The sequence below is a fragment of the Halichoeres trimaculatus genome, unplaced genomic scaffold (assembly GCF_033239565.1).
Source record: "Halichoeres trimaculatus isolate MK-OKI-2021-1 unplaced genomic scaffold, fHalTri1.1 fHalTri1_scaffold_15, whole genome shotgun sequence".
Classification (NCBI taxonomy): domain Eukaryota; kingdom Metazoa; phylum Chordata; class Actinopteri; order Labriformes; family Labridae; genus Halichoeres; species Halichoeres trimaculatus.
Window position 1 is genome coordinate 27,018,978 of NW_027437193.1, and position 19,248 is coordinate 27,038,225.

At 40.9% G+C, this 19,248-nt stretch overlaps 1 protein-coding gene across 2 annotated transcripts in view; it reads left to right on the forward strand.

Moving 5' to 3' along the window:
- The window catches only part of epha4b (eph receptor A4b), a 147,809-nt gene that overhangs the window by 69,904 nt on the left and 58,657 nt on the right, over positions 1 to 19,248 (forward strand). For both annotated transcript variants that reach the window (XM_074689205.1, XM_074689207.1), the window contains exons 6-10: positions 2,958 to 3,113; positions 8,899 to 9,234; positions 10,921 to 11,033; positions 14,698 to 14,860; positions 18,719 to 18,827. In XM_074689205.1, coding sequence (XP_074545306.1) covers positions 2,958 to 3,113; positions 8,899 to 9,234; positions 10,921 to 11,033; positions 14,698 to 14,860; positions 18,719 to 18,827 — 877 coding nt within the window. The remainder of the gene's footprint in view (positions 1 to 2,957; positions 3,114 to 8,898; positions 9,235 to 10,920; positions 11,034 to 14,697; positions 14,861 to 18,718; positions 18,828 to 19,248) is intronic.

Genomic DNA, 19,248 nt, shown 5'->3' on the forward strand with positions numbered 1-19,248 from the left:
GGTGAACAGAACAGAGGACAGGAAATAAACTGTTTTCCATTTTTTGGCTCCTAAGTGAATGCATTTTTCATCATTCAAATCCACTGACTCATTTTTACTCTTCTGTTTGACATCTCTTCTGCCACTTTTTGCAAACTGTATCCACTAAATTCTCCCAGTGATGTGATGCTTGATTGTGCTATAAACTCCCAGCATGCCTAACTTTTATTCTATGAAATGAAACTTTTTCTCCAACAAGTCTTTTCAACCCAGTCCTGTTGTGAAAACCTGGGGCACTGTCAACTCAGTGAAGTAATGTTTACACTGACTGATCTACGTCAGATCTCAGGTGGAGCTCACCTGTTGTCTCCAGCTGTCAAATCCTGATTTGTCACCATGTATATCAACATTGCTGCCTTTTAGTTTGCAGTCTCTGAACTCAACAGGAACAACTGGTCCCTCTATCCAGTCTTTTGGGTTCTGGGGTGGTAGCAGCTTATCTTAGACCCAAGTCCCTCCAGCTAAGCTTCCTCTTTTCTTCTCTTCTCCAATTAAACCACTGTCCTTGCTTAGATTGAGCCACTGCCTTTGAACACCTGCAACACTTGACCTGCTCCACTATCAGCTTCCTTCTTTTCTCAGGATCTGCTTTGTTCAATCTCTGAGTGACTTAAAGCTGCTTCTGCTCCCCGTGTTGCCTCTCCCAGGTTTCATTTCCTCCCTCTAGTAAGATTTAGGGCCCAATTACAAACCACACAAGTTTGGCAGCACCTGGCAGCAACATCTCTATCCTGACCTTTGCACACTTAAACTTCTCTGTGTAAGTAGTTATTTGTAGGTGGGGTATGCCCATCTCTTAGAATACTACACTACTAAAACACAGAAGAAGCCTTAACTTTTCCTAATGTGAGAATTAGCCAACCTCTCAAGTCTTTCTACCCTTAAAATCAAAACTTCATAAACAGACCGTGGCCACATTGACATTGCCTTTTCAAAACTTCACTGTCTTTTCCCTCATGTCACTGAAGAAATTTCCTCACCATGAAAATAAAACTTCCTCTATATCACCACCACTACCTGAATGATGAAATGCTTGAATCCACTCAGCTTGAGCTTTACCATCAATGGTTTAAGATACTGGTTGAAGTCATCACATAAACTGTATGATGAATGGACAGTCTCCCTGACGTCACCTGTTTGTTTCTGAAACTTATTTTTGAAGCATATTGGCTGGCGGCCATGTTGGAAGTGGAACGGGCTTTGAGTCTCCACATTAACAGCTATAGGATGCCCATCAGTCATGTGAGCTGAGCTGTGCCTCTGATTGGGCAAACTCACAATCCTAATATCTTCTAAACTGCTGAGTTAGAAAAAAAATCACCCCCATACAGTTCAATCAAACGCATGCGCAATGCGAAGTGAAGGATACAGTGGAACAGTTGTGGGGAGGTGTGTGTGTTGTTTACATGACAAGCAGAGAAGACAGAGTTAGAGGGTGTACCTGTGGAGTGGAGTTGTTCTGCTGTCTGGGAGCACTTTAGATTAAATTTCAGACCGTTCTGTCGAGCTTTTCTTAAAAGCGACTTTTCTGGATTTTGGAGTCTGACTTTGACGTGTGTTTTGATCGCTTAAATCAGCAGCATGTGCTACCGTGAGCCCCTCTCCTACAAAACACAGACAGACAGTCCTCACTCAGCAGATGAAACCACACAAGTGTGTCTCGTTCTGGTCACTTCTGCCGGTCCCCAGCCCAGATAAAGGAGGAGGGTTGATATTTAGACATTGAAAAACAAGAATGAACAGAAGAAAGTTAATGTGTAGTTCTGAACATATTTATGAGGTTGTGTTTTACTTGCTTTTTCTGTCTCTCTCACATTATTTCTCTCTCTTACAGAGTCCATGAATATTACATTCAAATGGATTATTATGCAAATTACACAGCAGCGTCATTCAGTGACTTTTAGTAACTTCTGGGACAACCAATAGAGACTTTCCTTACTGAGGAGTTGGCATGCTGAAACTAGCATCGTTTCACTCAGCTTAAATGATGTTTGAAATGGGAAACAGACTCATTCTTTCAGGTTTTTTATGACTATATATGACAGAATTGATTAAAAATAACCTGTTAATAGTGGATTATTGGGGTATATGGTAAAAATAAGTGTTAAAAACAACAACACTGTACACCGAACCAAACCGAAAACCGTGACCACAAAACTGTGATAGGAACTGAACCGTGGATTTAGTGGACCGTTTCATCCCTATGAAACGGGAATCATTTTTTTGTACCAGGCTGTAAATATGTCTATTTCTGTTTTCAAAACGTCTTTTTTGGCTTGGTATGTGTGTGACTTCCCATTCTTCCAGAGCTAATTTCAGCGGACACTAGAGCAGATTTTAGCTCTGGCTCATATTCTTAGACCAGAGGTTTCCTCTGAGTCATCAAAGTCACGCCATTCAGATCAGGGTAATTGAACACGTTTGATCATCAGACTGTACAGATTTGTTGCCTTTTGGCAAATTTTAGAGTTGGCCCAGAGCTGAGCAGGCACTGTGTAGAGTGTAACGCTCCCAATATGGATTCAAAATAAGGTCCAGGGTATAATCAACTTAAATTGCTCATTAGTAACGTTTCTGGAGATTTGGAATTTTTGGCCTGATCAGGGAAACGGCTTTAAAAGGGTCATAACTCCATCTATAACTCTCAGATTATTATTATGGAATGTAATAAAAAGACTGGATCAATTTTTTTATACTTATGAGATGAAGTCAATAGAGTCCTGTTGTATCTCTTCTAACAAAGAGATTTGTTGTAGTTCTGAGTCTCTGAAGGTTTTACATGCGTCACATTAATTCAACAAATTACTTTGCTGTGATTTTATGGTTTATGTGATGAAGTACATTAAACTGAGTTTCTTTTTGTCTGGTTGGTTTGCCTCCAGCCTCTAACCTTGTCTTCATGTGTCTCTTCCCTTCAGCCTGCAGACCTGGCACCTACAAAGCTTCAGCCACAGATGCATACTGCACCAAGTGTCCTCCTCACAGCTCGTCCCCACAGGAACAAGCCGTCGAGTGTGTGTGTGAAAAAGGTTTCTACCGAGCAGAGACGGACCCACGCTCCATGGCCTGCACACGTGAGTGAATAACAACCACCACAAACACATCCCATCAGCTCCGAACAGAGCGACTCAGTGAAAAGATAATTCCATAACGTGTTATATAATGAGTGTTTTCGCTGCAGTCAAACATTTAGCTCCTCAGGTTTTGTGTCATAAATGGTATTAGGTGACAATGACTGGATTACGTTTGATTTAATTTGGTGCCAGTTTATTCCTGTAAGACTTTATCCTGCATGGCTGCTTTTCATTTATTCATTTTTCTATCTGTAATCCCTCCTTGCATTTTCCTTCGCCTCCGCTGCTGTTGGTTCACGCAACATTCTTGACACAAAACACACCCACAGCTCGGTGTGTTCACTGTGGTTATGATCCACAGACATCTCCGATGAGAACACTGATACGGGTGATACTCTGGTAGAAATTTGATGATGTCTCTTATTCTTTGTGTGCTTCTCTTACCCTCTCACACACACACACACACACACACACACACACACACACACACACACACACACAAGCGCACAGATCCAGGGAGATCAGACCACATCCTCATGAGCTGAGATGGAGGAGAAGAGGAAGGATAAAGAGGGAGGATTGAGGGAAAGAGGAGGGGAAGGAAGATTGATTGTGATAGACACAGGGATACGGGGGGTGGAAAAGGATGGTGACACGGTGGTAGAGGAACTAAACGAGAGGAAAAAGGACCAAATACACACACGTGTACACGCGAACATACCCGCACAGCCATTATCAGGTTATGGTAGATTACACTCATTAATCGTTGGAGCAGGTGAGATGTGTAACGGTTGGTGTTATCAGCGGGAAATGAGAAATGGTTAGTTCAGATTTGTATGCGCACACACTTGCCAGAGAAGAGCCCTGCGGAGGATGTAGAGGGCAAAAAAAATGAGGAAATAAGGTGAAAAGGAGAAGGAATTAGATATGGAGAGGGGTGGAGAATGGCACTTGAAGACTCATGCGAAGAATAGAACAGCAGGAGGAAATTGCAGACCATCAGAGGCATATAATCTAAATGTCATAAAAGGCCGATCAGTAACGATGAGGATGGACAGTGAAGTGTGGCCCGTGAAGAGGGGGGATGGAGAACTGACAAAGGCAGAATTAGAAGGTTCAGTCAGCACACCCTTTAAGGAGATATATGACAGGCAGCTGCAATTATCCCCAGCGTGGCCTCCAACCCTCAAACACCCAGCTTCCCCCTCAATCCTGCCGCTCTGCGGAGAGGCTCGCCACTGGGAAGGCTAATCAGGAAAGTCCTAGGCTCTGCAGGCGGTCTCTGGGGGCTCACAGCCAGGTCTTGATGAGATGTCAGGTTTAATGGGCATCAACTGACAAATCTCCATCTGGTTGAGATACCTGCATCCTGCTGTGGGTAGCTGTAATCAATGGTCTCCATTAGAGCGGCTCCCTTAACCTGATGATGTGTCGTGGTTTGTGATTCGCTCAAATTGACTTTGATGATATTAAAGATGATCCACCAAAGAAACAAATCAAACTGCTTAAACAGGGTCGTAACTGGAGATCAACTGAGCTGTTTTACTTACTTTGCTGACAAAGCTCGGATCTGCTGATTAGGGATGGGTACCAAATTTGATACTTTTATAGGTACCAGCAAGGGGATATTGAAAGTGCAGAGATGCAATGACGTATGACGCTCCCTGCTGTGGATAAAACATCAATGACTGAGAGCGATAGTAACACGGCAGCATCAACTTCATCCTCACATGAGGATTTAGAGCCTAAAAGAGGAGCTACCTCAGTGATGTGGAGGTGGTTTGGCTGATCAAAGATCAGACACGCAGCAAAACACATTAAATGCAAAATGTGCAGGAGAATTACCGTGAAGGTTGACAACACCACCAACATGTTCCACCACCTAAAGCTGAAACACACGACCAAATACAACCAGGCTATGAAGACACATGAGGAGGACGTGAAAGCTACGTATTATTGGTGGAGTTTTTTTGCCTCGATGGACGTGTGGTCGAGCCGAACATCCAAACCTTGTATTAGCCCTACCCCTAATTCACATTGTAGCACAGTTTCACAGTTTTGGGCATGTGCCACTTCATACAGGAATCCCACTCATGACAATGAACTTTCATGCTAACTAATTAGCATGTTAAGTTTACCTGCCCCCCCCTAAAACTTCAGCTCCTTCAGTCCATGCCTTCTCCTTTCTGTTGGTGTCCTCATAGAAAGAATGTGTTGTATAGAATTATTCCGTTTTTACCCTCCAAGATTAACTTTTCCTCCTCCAAAACGTCAGATTTCCTCTGGATCTGACCTATTTACTATGTTTACATTTCAAGCTTGTGTAGTGGTAATAAATGATTGGAAAAGTGGCTTCATACTGTGTATGCAATAAAAATGCTTTTATTCAGAGGCAGCAACCACTAATAATCAGTTGTTCGTTTTTTTCCCCCAATATCATCATTAATATCTTTATCGCAAATTTCATTAAAATATTGTGACATAATTTTGAGGGTATATTGCACACCCCTAGTACCCACCGAATTCTGTCAAAAGGTACCATGTTTAGGTACCTAAATGCATCCTTGTGACTGTGAGGGGTTGGAAAAAGAGGTGATTTTCCATGCTGGACATGAACACAGCATTACAGGGGTTATATTTTGAAGAATAAATATGTTAAATTGAAAAGAATTTACATTTTATTATTAAACAAACTGATATTTTTTACCACATAAACACACAAAAGTACCGAAAATTGGTAAAGTTGAGTACCAATAATGATTGCCAGGTACTGGGAATCGGAAACGTATTGTTTCAAATGTGAAAGGTACCCATCCCTACAGCTGAGTCTGCTTCACAGCAGGGAGAGAGCAGAGAGTTCTGGGGAAAGATGACCGTGGGAAAAGTTAGGGATTAAGCATTTAAACAAACAGACAAAGCTCAGAAAAAAATTAAACTTTGGGAATATAAAAAGCAACGAGGGTGATAGCTGAATGCATCCTGTTATCACGTTGAAGAGTGTGATACAGGATGTTTGGTGGATGAACAAGTGCTCGAGGTAATGAACCCTCTGTGTAAAATAAGCATTTTTCAGCCTTCAGTTAAAGTTCAGTGAGTTTAAACACAAATTTGTGTGAGGAAATGTTCATTTTCATGCCCCAGAGCTGCTGTTTAGCCTGTTCTGCCTTGTTTGTTTCTGCTCCTCGATGGCTCTTTGATGCATGTGCGCACACATCCAAATATAGAGTCTCACATTTTCTCTAAGTCTGGCTTCTGCAGGAGTACGTGGTTCAGAAACACAACGATTTACATTAAATAAATAAAAAAGAGTGAGTCTTTAAATGAAGGGACACTAAAGACCTTTTGAAGGTCTTCACTGTGTTTCTACTTCATGAGAATGATAAGTGACACTTTCTGGACACTCATCATTTCAGCTGAAGCTCAGGGCTATTAAAACCAATCCTTTAAATCATAAAATGTTCCTGACTCATGAGAAATTGACACTTCCTATAGATAATTGTCCACTCTAAATTAAAACTGTGCCGTAGAGCCCTCGAGAGGTTCAGGTGACTAAATGTGGTTCAAACCTTTTTAAAAGGATGGGTTCAAACTTTTAATGTATAATACATTCTCCTACCATCACAGTAATGATCAGCCCATTTATTCAATCACAGTTTGTTCCATAGTTATTAATTAATGGAGCATTAAGTGTCCAACCGCTGGGTGAAGTTGGTTAATTTAGTTTTAATTGAAATTCTATGAATTCTATTTAATAGAAACTGAACTAAGAATGTACAGACCCAATATTCAGACAAAGGACAATTGTCTTCATGGGTTAGATAAGAGTGGTGAGAAGCTGGTCATATTCTGGCTGTGTCACGCTCACCCGCAGTGTATGCTGGGACTGTATGTCTTAGAGGGAACAACGACTAATAACTCGTGTTGCTATGGATTTACATGGTCCTTGGTTTCATGGTTTTGAGCTGTTGCCACCTGGTAAATAACCTGCAAAAAATGTAGCAACAAGCCAACAAAGTCGAGGAAGGAAAATTTTGAAGGTTTGCTGTTCACAGTCTAGGTTGCAAAAAATCTTTTTTTAAGAGACAAAACTAGCTTCATTCACTTCCTATTATTACCCAGAAGGTTGATTGAAACGCTTACCTTAGACTTATGGGGTATTTTCTCTCGAAGGCTCCCTGAAGTCAGAAGAATGACTTGGAAAGTCAGAGTAAACAGTACCTAACTTATTTAGTTGACAGACCAGTCACCATGTCACCCAGGCTTCAATAAATGTGGCCTTAACACTCCTAATATACTTCGGGGCCATTTACACGGTTTTAGGGTGAAACGCAAAAGTTTTGTTATGTTTCAGCCTCCTGTTTACACGTAAAACGGCGTTTCAGCTGACCCAAAATGCAAACTTTTGAAAACAGCCTCCTGAGTGGGATTTTTCTGAAATGCTGCCGACACCGTTGCTGTGTAAACAGTAATCCAGCGTTTTCAGCTGACACGCTGACATCACAACCCGCTTTGTGTGCGCGCATACAGCAGAACAACAGTACCGTTGTTACAATCGCCGCAAACTACCGTGTTGTTCTTGTGCTGCTCAATCCGCTGTATCTGCTGATTGTCTTTATACAAAATGTCCATCTGTTGCTTCAGTTTTGCACTAAGTATTCCCCGATTCACCAGATGATCAGCTCAACTCTACTTCAGTGGAAATCTACCAAAAGCTGCTTCAGTTGTAGCGCCAACTACAGGCCTGGCATGCTTACTACAGCGTTTTCAGTCCCTTAGAGTTTCTGTGTAAACACCGATTTTTCTCACGGTGCTTTAGCGTTTTCGGATGAAATGTTGTTGTGTAAACAGGGCCTCAATGAATAACAATTACTGGCTCAGATGTAAGTTGTACCTTTCACATCTGAAACGACTCCTGGTACCTGGCAATCGGTTTTAAATTTTTGGTACTTTTGTGTGTGTTCTTGTGGTAATAAGTAATAGTTTTTACAATAATAAAATCCCTAGGTTTTCAATTTAACAATTTTATTTAGACATGCACTGATCAATCTGCTGGGTGGGGGATCCCTGATCGGCGCATCCTCACATATGAAACTAATCTTATATACGTTCGGGAAGGTCTGACAGCCAGTCATTGTTGTTTTTTGCTCTGAGACCTAAAACTCAGGACACTTTATTGGTTGTTTAAGTTAAAACATAAAGATGTTATTGTGTCTCAGGTATTGTTCAATGATTTTTAATCAAATAAGATTGGAACATTAAAGGTATATGCTGACAGTTATAAATAATAAAAAACAGTATCGGCCCTAATTGGTATCGGCAGATCAGGCTTTTTAAAGATCAGTGATCAGCCAGAAAATTGGGATCGGTGCACCCCTATTTTTATTTCTTAATATATAAACCTGCTGTGTACATGATCAGCATGGAAAATCACCTACTCTTCCACTCCCTTATAGTCACAAGGATGTGTTTAGGAACCGAAACATGGTACCGTTTGATTCTACATGAATCGATACTCTGTACTACAGACAGAATTTGGTCTGTACCTATAAAAGTACCTAATTCGGTACCCATCCCAAGTCGTACTATTGTATTTAGAGTCTAACTGCTGGTTGATGTCCACTTAAAGTGGCTTGAATTGGTTCTGATTAATAAAACTCCCAGTGAACATATTTCCACATCACCCATAAAAATGCTGGTCTTGTAGGTTCATCTAACTGATTTTACAAACAAGGTTTATAAAAATGTGTCATATTGTAAAAGACTCTATCCATCTGTCTTCCCTCAGGTCCTCCTTCTGCTCCAGAAAACCCAATCTCCACTGTGAATGAGACCTGCGTCATGTTGGAGTGGTCCCCTCCCAGAGACGCGGGAGGCCGTGGAGACATAACCTACAGCCTCCACTGCAGGAAGTGCTCTGGTGACGGCAGGAAGTGCACCCCTTGTGGAAGCAGCGTCCATTTCGTTCCCAGACAGTTTGGTCTCATGTCGGCCTCTGTTCTGGTCACCGACCTGCAGCCAGACTCAAACTACAGCTTCACTATCGAGAGCCAAAACGGGGTCTCTGACTTAAGTCCTACACCAAAAGGAACCGTGATCATCAATGTCACGACATCACAGACAGGTGAGAGCAGAGGGGCTGTCCTGGGTTTGCCAAGGAACACCTTGATCCCAAAACCCTGCCACGGATATGATTACTATTAGAGAAGATCATCAACAGGAAATTGAAAAAGGAATATATAAAGATAGAAAAAATAAGAGATACCAATTATGGAGCTGAAACATGTTTAAGAAAGCAGTGAACTCATTCGTCCAGAATAAAATCAGCTTGTTTCACAGAAAACTCTTCTTCACACCTCATCAACAGTTGTCTAACAGAAAGCTGCACTCCCATCATTTATGTGTTGAGGCAACCACTAACTACTGTTTAAAAGCATCAAAACACAAGTGACTCATTATTCAGTGTATCTCTGGACTGTAGCCAACAACAAGAGCGCAGTGCAGGTGTGTATTCAGTCCGAGTCCTCTCATTGAAGCAGTTTGAAGTGTTTCTACAACTCGTCAGCCAAATCAGCGAAGTGGTAAGCAAAGCCGCTGTCACGTTAGCTTAGCTTGTTTTGTTAAGTTCTTCCTGTTAAATGCCCCCAAGGCTTTTTTAATGAAAGCTGATTTATCTACAGAGGGCTGTTGCTCTCGAAAACAGTAAGACCAAAGGAAACAAAACCAGTAAGAAGACGTTTGAAGCCTCTCCAGGGCTTTGGACAAGTAAAAGAGATTTTTCATTAAAATCTTTGCAATATTAAAATGTCATTCATTCTTTTCACTGTGTATAAATAACTGTCAAACTTATAAAGGATTTATTGTTTTATTTCAATACAAAGCTGGTTATAGTTTTTCAATTTCACCAGAATATTGATATGTGAAACAGACTTAGGAAATGTTGGTTTCCAAAATCTATACACAACACTTTCTGAGTATAGGGCACTATTTTTAAGTATCTGGTCAGATTTGAATTACAGTCAAAAATGATTCGTCAGGATATCACCAATAGCCAAATTTAAAAAGTGCTAAGGAAACAAAGTTCTCCAGGGATTAAAAATTGTCAAACCCTCAACGTGAGGAAATAACGAGGAACATGGATTTGGTATTTTTCCAAAGCTGTCTTCTTTTTACAGTATGAACACAAATAGTAGAAAACACCCTTTTCTGCATGACAACTATCACCTCTGTGCTGCATCACTCTCATGACACCTCAGCACGTCTGCCTTCACACAAAACCAGGCGTGCACCTTTCACAGAGTGGGATTGTGGGAAAGTTGTTCAAGGAGGGCGCATGACAAGGTGCTGATGACTCATACTGCCGGTACCACGGATGTGTGCGTGAACTTACAGGAGAGAGGAGGGTGTAGGAGGTTGTTAACCTCATTAAGATGTCACACATGCTCTACTCGGCTACCGTCTGATGTCACGTTCACACATGAACCCACAGAAACACACACACACACACACAGTGTGTGAAGCAGCATGCAGAGAGCTGGGGATCAGTCGGAGGGTTTGGGGTTTTCACATGAGTATCACCATCAGTTCACACGTGCACACAGAGGTCACACATGCACTCACTAGATTCTGTGATCACACATGTCTAAAACACCTTGTAGGCTCAATAATTAGTAAATGTAATGAAGTCCTCATCAGAGCACAGTAGGCATCTTTGTAATTCTCTTTCCTCACACCACCCCCGCCTCTCGTTGCCTTTTTGCTGATCATTTCCACACGTAGTTGAACTTGACTTTTTTTTTCTTTGCTGCAGTGAGTGTGGTGTTGAAGGAGAGGAGGAGTAAAGACAGTGTGACTTTGGCCTGGCAGGGTCCAGAGAGACCCAACGGAGCGATAGTGGAGTATGAGGTCATCTACTATGAGAAGGTGAGATACACACACACACAATCAATTTAAAGGACAACTAAAGCAAATTAATACAAGGAGATCGGTTAAGATATAATATTTAGAATCCAAAAAGAGAATCTCAAAAGCTAGAGGACGATGTTTCAACAAAAGAGATGATCAATACCACTCTTGTGTCTGTGAAATAAATATGATGCTGTTTTCTCACAGCTGATTGATTGACTTAGTCTAGCAAAATGCTTGAAGTGTACATTGATGTTGGTGTACACCATCTTTGGAAAAGTTCTAGAGATTTAGGGCGCGGTCACACTGACCTTCCGTACTGTGAAGTACTCAAGCACGATTGGCCCACCGCTCGCTGATACATGGTCACCAATATACTCCAATATGAACCAGACTTACGGCCAATCCCAATTCTGCCCCTTAGCCTGTGTCTTAGCCCTTCGCCATTGGTTTTGCATGTGCACATGTAATGAAGGGGTGTTCCAATTCTCTGTGAGATCAAGGAGAAATGCTACACAGTCCTTGAAACGAAGACAAAACAAGACCTCACTTGAAACCAAGGGTATGACAAATTTCGTATGATACCGATAAAAATATTTTTTATCATCAGATATCCAGTCCTTAGCTACTTCACATTTATATAAGCCATGTTTTAAATTGTTGGTTTTATTTTGAAATCGCTCGTTGTAACAATTTACTTAACGTTACAATAGTGACAGCTACAGCCAAAGCTAATAATAGCTACACCAAGTTCACTGAAGTGGGCTGTGTTTCATGAGTGATTGGACAGACAAGCTGCATTCAAGAGCTGCATCAGCTACATAAGCAATGAAAAAATAACGTTGAAGTATATAGAAGCTACATAATAAAGCTTCTGAGTAGAGGTAGACCGATATATCGGGCCGATATTTGGACATTTGTCTCTATCGGCCATCGGCCATATTTTCTTTTAAAAAGCTGATTTTTGATCCGTTGTATAAAATGATGCAATTTTTAATCAGACACAAAAAAGATGAGCACTTCAAACTTGTGGAACCACTTGGATACATTACATACTTTTGTTCAAATTATATTAATAAGTTTAAATTTCTTTTTTGACATTTTAAGAAGAGTGTGAATGTTTACTACTGCTTTTTACATTGTGTGTTTACTCAGACAAAATATTTCATTGTTTTGAAAGCTGAATAAATGTTCAGAGGACTGGACACGACTTGTTGTAATAGATTTCTTTTAGTTGCTCAGAAATTGCTGGGTTTCACAAAAATGTGATAAATATATATTTATTTAACAATCGGCCTGAATATCAAATTGGAAAAATCGGCTATGCATATCGGCATCGGCTGCCCAAATTTGGAAAGCATCGGCATCGGCATCGGCCCCCAAAAACCCATATCGGTCTACCTCTACTTCTGAGTACCATAACATTCGCTTTAAGTTGACTTTTCATGGTTTAGCTGCCCCATTAATTATGTGATGCGGTGCATCCCAGTGGTGTCTGTTTGCTGTGAGTCTGTCACCATAATCTGACATCAGTTTATTACCGGTTTGTAAAAATATATTTTGTTTGAAAGTGAATAAACTAGCCATGCACCCATTAGGCCTGAACAATTAATCACATTTAAACAGACATCACAATGTAACAGAATGCAATTTTCAAACTGCAAAGGCTACAATCAAGAAAAAAAGCTCTAGGTGCCATATTTCAGCGGTTGAGCCAAAACTATTTTTATTTACAGTTCTGCACTTTAGTTTGTGTTTTGTTATTGATGAAAGATCAGTGAGATTTTTATACATTTAATATTTATGTTTACTCAGTATTTCATTTTCATTTGATAATTATGTTACAGGTCTCTAGGAATTGAAGTTAAATCAGTCAGTCAATCAGTCCTTTGTCATTCCTTTCTCCTTTGCTAAATCACAAATTTTTCAATTTTTTTTCTTTTCATTTCGAATTTATCAATAAAAAAAAACATTACATTATTTTCCAAAATCATTCAGCCCTAGCACTGATCCAGCTTTTCTGATACCGATACCTGGGCTTTGGGTATCGACTGATACCAAAACTGATCTGATACCAGTGTTAAATAATAACCTGCCTGCTCTACTGTGGGATAAGACTGGTAATATTTTGAGTAAAACACAAAAATGAGAACATATTGAATAACTAAAGTTAATGTTTATTTAAACTATAAATGTTTGAATGTTTAACAGCAGTTTGGTTAAAAATGCTTTAGAGTTTACAGAAATGACTATTTGGTTGTAAAATTTTATACCTTGTAGACTAAATCATAGTTTAGCCTAAGTGTCAAGTTAGGACTGATCCTTTCCCACCGATACCCGGTCCAGCTCTGAGGGGCTGGATCAGCGCCGATACCTGATACCAAAATCAGATTGGTACATCCCTAGAATAAACAGTCACTCTGCCTACAACAATTAGGGGCGATGACGTAGCAGGGATCAAGCAGTGTTTCATTTCTAAGAGATGTTTTTTAACCCCTTACCCTTGGACCTTAAAGCAGAGAGGTAGACGAAGGGGTAAGATGACGGGGAAGGGGTAAGAATGACAACTGGGATTGGCTCGAATTACAATCTCCCTTCCTGCCTACGTCATCATGAAGCACCTGTTTACGAGAATGAGCTTTCATCAGAATCGACACAGATGATCCAGAAAGTTATGACTTTGAATACATTTGAAACACCTGATTTTCTGACCTCTAACTACAGGTTTGAGAGGGGAATAAATCTTATGATATAAAGTCTTTGTCAGAAAGTGCTGAGTTTGTATTTCTGTGTCACTATTACTGCAAGTGAGATGCTAATCTTTTAGTAAAAACCCTCTGTAAGGTTCATTCGAAATGTTTCTCTTCTTTCTTTAATTACATGTCGTCTGGGCTCGTAGGACGGGAGTTTCGCCTTGAGGCACATCTGTAACGACCTCCTCATCCCTAACATCTCTCTCCTCCTTCAAATCTCACCCCCCCTGTCCCTGTATCCTCTACGCCTCCCCTACCGCTCACACCAAGCCAATTAAGCACACATCTGTTTAACAAACCTCGTAAAACATGGTCAAGGTGATGAAATTAAGCCTCCATGTGTGCGTGCACGGGCGTGTGTGCGTGTGTTGGAGGGCATTAGCAGTAACTTGGTGTTAATCCGTGTTGTAGAGTGTCTTCCATTAGGTAGAGTATCAGCCGCTCTGCAGGGAATCAGCTTACTGACAGAAACACTTATTCTTTATTCATCCTCCTACACACTTATTTGTAAGCACACACACACCACACACACACACACACACACACTGACATGGTAGTTGTAAAGAGAAACAAAGCGAGACTGAAGTAACCACATATTGCCCCCAAGTGCAAAGGGGATAAGATTTGGTCCTTGACAGATGCTCATGTATAAATGCGAGCAAATGGTCCGGCGATGAACAAATGAAACAGGAGCGCGGCGGTCGTGGCCCCTGGAGACATTTAGATTAAACCATTTGAGCTTTCTATTATTTTCAGACTTTCCTTTTTATCCAGTTTCTCCTGATATTAAAGCCCATTGCTCTTTATGTAGCTTTTAGAATAAATGGGGGATTTCAGCCCCTTTCTTTCCTCTACCACTTCATCCGTCTGACTCCTTCTATCATCTGCTGAATTTGGCATTTAAACCTCCCTTCTTACTCTTTCTCCAGAATCAGCGGGAGCAGAACTACACGGTGCTGAAGACTCGCTCCAACATGATGACAGTGGATGGGCTGAAGCCAGGAACCACCTACGTGTTCAGGGTCAGAGCCCGCACTGACGGGGGCTACGGGAGCTATGGGGGAGAGATCGAGTTGGAAACCAGCCATGAAGGTAAAGGGATGAATAAAGAGTATTTGTTTTGATGTAATGAATGAGTAATCTAAGCTTTTGTTTATTTATTCTCTTTTCTTTCTGTGAAATTGGATTGCTTTTTCTGTTTATCTCTTCCCCATGTTTTTTAAATTTCCCTGTGGTTTTCAGCTCAAAGCTTGGCAGCAGCAGCATAGAAAATAGTGACACGCTAGTTCTTGAATTGCAGTCCCAGTGTTGCCAATACTTATCCAAATTAGAGGTGAATGGATCCTGCTTAAAAGAAGCACAAAGGCAAACTCTGGAGCAAAGGCCTCTTGGATATTATATTCTCAGATAGAAAGAGTTGGAATCATCCCTCCTGCAGTGTAAATCAATTCACTGGATGGTTATAAAATAGCTCTCTCCTTCTCCTGATGGCTTCCTCAGTTCTGTTGTCAGACAGAAATACCTCAGTAGCTTCACAGGATGAAGGATGATGATCCTAGAATATAAGTGGGGTGAAATAAGACATGCCACAAGAGTCAGAATCAGAATAACTGGGCTGTAGGTTTTTGTTTCAAAGCAACTGCCAGTGAAAAGCATGATAATAGATATTTGTACCTTGAAAATCTCATGTTGTCAGCAATGAATTCCTGATATACAATGAAAACATGGAGTGTCCTCTAGGGCTGCTACTAATGATTACTCCGATGATTATATTTACGATTAATCGATGAATCGGGAAATAAAAGGACATGAATGATATGGATGTATTGTCACTTAAAGAATCAACAGTTTGGGCAAAATAACAGAAAATATATAGTTATGTCATCAGATTAAGAACTTAGTGGACCAGAAAAGCAAATAAATAAAAATGTGCCCTCAATCTTTTCACCTGCAGGTCAAACAGTACACCCCCTCTGCCATACCACTATCTGTAGCAGCTAATGCTAATGCTAACGTTGATTTCATGAACTCTTTGTGGTTTTCAAACAGGGTGACGATTTAATAAAAGACAAAACGAGTCCTAAAAGACAAACCATGCGTTTCACCACACATAAAAGGAGTGTATGTGGGATTTCTTAGCTGTTGAGCTCCTGGCTCGTCATCGATGAGCCCAACATGTTTGCGTTTTAAGTGCTGGATCACTGCAGTCATACTGCCATGCCACTTTACGTCAATTTTGCATATGTTGCAATCAACACGCAGTGTGCTTTTTCTCAGCATGAAATACTACCAAACTCTGGAATTTTTCATACCAACGGCTTCTCCAGCTCTGTCATTATTTGGTGTTTACTTGTTGCCCTCACCTGCCGGCTCCTCTCCTCCACCACGCTGATCTGTTTACATGTGACGCAATAAGACTGTATATAGAGTGGACAGCATGGCTCCACCATTTATCATTGTACAGTTTTGAAGGATAAAATTCCCCCCGTCACATATGCAGCCATTGTAGCAGTTGTGCAGCCAGAATCTGTGCAGTAAAGACTGTGAGGGATTCTGGGAAAATCTGAGTGGAGCTGGGTGACAAAAATAATATTTTATTTTTTTTTTCTTTCAAGAGTCTAATCACTTCTTGGCTCTACCTCCAGACATATTTTACAAACCCCCCAAAAAATACACAAGAACGGCAGCTGTCAATCATCGTTAAACGAAACGCAAAACCTTGTTTTTAACCTCTTCAAAACTCTACAAAAAAAGAGAACTTGAATACTGGGCAGCCAAATCACATCTTCAAATCACCACAACAATCAGACGTGAGAAACTTTTCTATGAGGTGTATTAATTTTTTAAAGTTTGACCACAGCCCATCTGGAATGACTGGAGAGCTGGATTTTTTTTAAACCTATGCTGCAGCCAGTCACCAGGGGGAGCAGTTTTTGTGGCAACCTCACTTCGAGCTGTGCAAGATGACGTCCATTTGACGTCCATACCCCAGTCAAGTAGGTGGTGGCAACGCACCTTCGCTAAATAATCGCTAAATATTCCAACAAAAAGGAAGAAGACTAAAAAAGCCGAAGATAAACTAATACAGTAATGGCGCAGCACTGTGCATCGATTATGGAAAAACGCTGTTGACTAATCGATTTTATCGGTTTGTCGTTGCAGCCCTAGTGTCCAGATGTGTTTTCCATACATTGAAACTATTTAATCTTTAAGTCATGCTCTCTGTTGTATTAATGTAGAAACCACAAGGGCTTATTTTAATTCATTTAAAGGTCTCTCAGGAAACTTTGATCATCTAAACCGTAGTTTCTTGTATCCCGGTTTATTCTCATGAACAGTTTCATGATTGAATTGTGTTGTCACTTATTTGTGTAGGAAAGTTGAATAAAACTGTAAATTAAAGTAACCTCTGGCACAAGGTTTGTATTCTACAGTCATTTTTAAAACTCCCTTTATCCAAAAGTATTTTAATATTAGACAAACACTACTCAAATGAGAGTGGGAGAGATTTGATTCATGCTTCACCCACTTCACTTTTTGTCCTTGTGCTTTATAAAGGACGCGTTTTACTACAAATAATGACACTGAGAGAGTAGTTTTTAGGAGTGAACTGAATATTTGCAGAGTGAAGCCTTAACACTTCAACCTTAGAAAACCCAGTAAGACTCCTACCAGACTTTATCTACCCTTCCTGCTCAGAGGAATTACATTTTTAAAATGTTTCCTACTTAAACTTTACAAGAGAAGCAGAAGAAACATAAGTGAAAGCTCCTGTTTGATCCCTGCCTCTCAGACAGCTTCAGTCTTCACTGATCTCTATCTCCGTCATGATGTTGTCAAAGCTCCCTGTCGCTCACCCTCTTCTTTGTTTGCCGTCATCCACTTTCATTATCGCTTCATTACGTGCTGGAGGATTTTCTGCCTTAGAGGCCCCATAATGTGCTCTTAAAAGTGAGCATTGATTCCCGAACAGGCAGGCAGAGGGAGATGAATCAGTAGATGTATAGCACTAAGCTATAGATTATCTGAGTAGCATACAGCAGAAACACATTAGCCTACTAATCATTCAATAATCAATAAAAGTATTACAGAGCTGGTTTTGTTTTTATGCGCAACATATGCAAAAATAAAAAAGGATGAATATTCTTGAAGCGTATGGAAAGCAGCTTCTTGTCTAGAGCGTCTACCGAGCAGCCTGATGTTCAAGTTCAACGCCCTGAGATGTGGGAGCCTTTAGCGATCATATTAAGGTTATCTGATCGGATCAATCCCATTGATTGGTGAAGATGGGTGTGTATGTGTGCGCCTGTAAATGTAACAGGAGATCAATGCTTATCTGAGACTGCCTCGCGGCGTTCATTTGCCTCCTCGCCACACACATACTTACATATACCCATACACACACACACACTTACACACCGACACACGCATCTTCTCATGCCTAGCTAAGCCAGATAAATGGGGTATTTGTTTTGAGTAATGGCTCGATTGGTGTGGCGTAAAAATCGATGCATCTTTGCAGAAAGTTCTCGGCGGCAGCCTTGTTATGCGCAGTGTTAACATATCCATTTGGACAGCGCAGCCGAATGGGAATGGCTTTCACGTCCACTCTCATAGCCTCATAGACGATGCAAAGAGGGAGAGCGCTTTTCATCAAGGACCTTACTTACTATTCAATCCACCTCTCTCCCTCTTTTACTCATTTGTTGCTCCCTCTTTTTCCCTCTCCTTCACCCTCTATCTTTTATCTCCCTTTCTATTACCATCATATTTCATTCTCTTGCTCTCTTTCCCCTGCCACTTTCACCTTGCTGTCTTTTTCACTGCTTCCCTCATTTACTCTTCTCATCTCATTTAACACACTGCAGAGAAAAAAACAACCTGGACTGATTTTATCTTCCTCTGTTCTTTAGTTTGCTAATGTAATGTTTTCCTTTTTTTCTGCGGTAGATGTTTTTGCCATTGGGGACCCGAACCAGTCCACTATTTTGGCTGTGTCCATTGCTGGGGGAATCATACTCCTCATCTTCCTGGTGACCTGCTTCGTTGTCAGCGGAAGGTAAAGACACACTTGATACGTTACTAACCTTTGTGTATGCACCACAGTTTGAGGCAAAGCCAGTTTTAGCCGCCAGGTGCACCGGGAGCTTTCCTGGTAGCCTGGCCTGCTAAGCAGCACGCTTGCTTTTTTTTGTTTTGATTTCCTCCGTTTGTCCGTGAACACTAACCTGACACGCCATACGGATAATTTCATATATCCGCCATGGAAATATTTCACTTGTCCATCTGGGTAGCAGCCAAGGGGCAACATCCGGTCAGTAAAAATGAAGCCTATGCGAAAGTGCTAAAAGCTGCTGTTCGTCGAGAATCCGCTTGAGGCTGGCTGCAGAAAGACCAGAAGTTACAGACACACCCAGCCATTAAAACAGACTTTTACAGCATTAAAAAACATATTTACAATCTGGTTCAAAAAGCTTGGG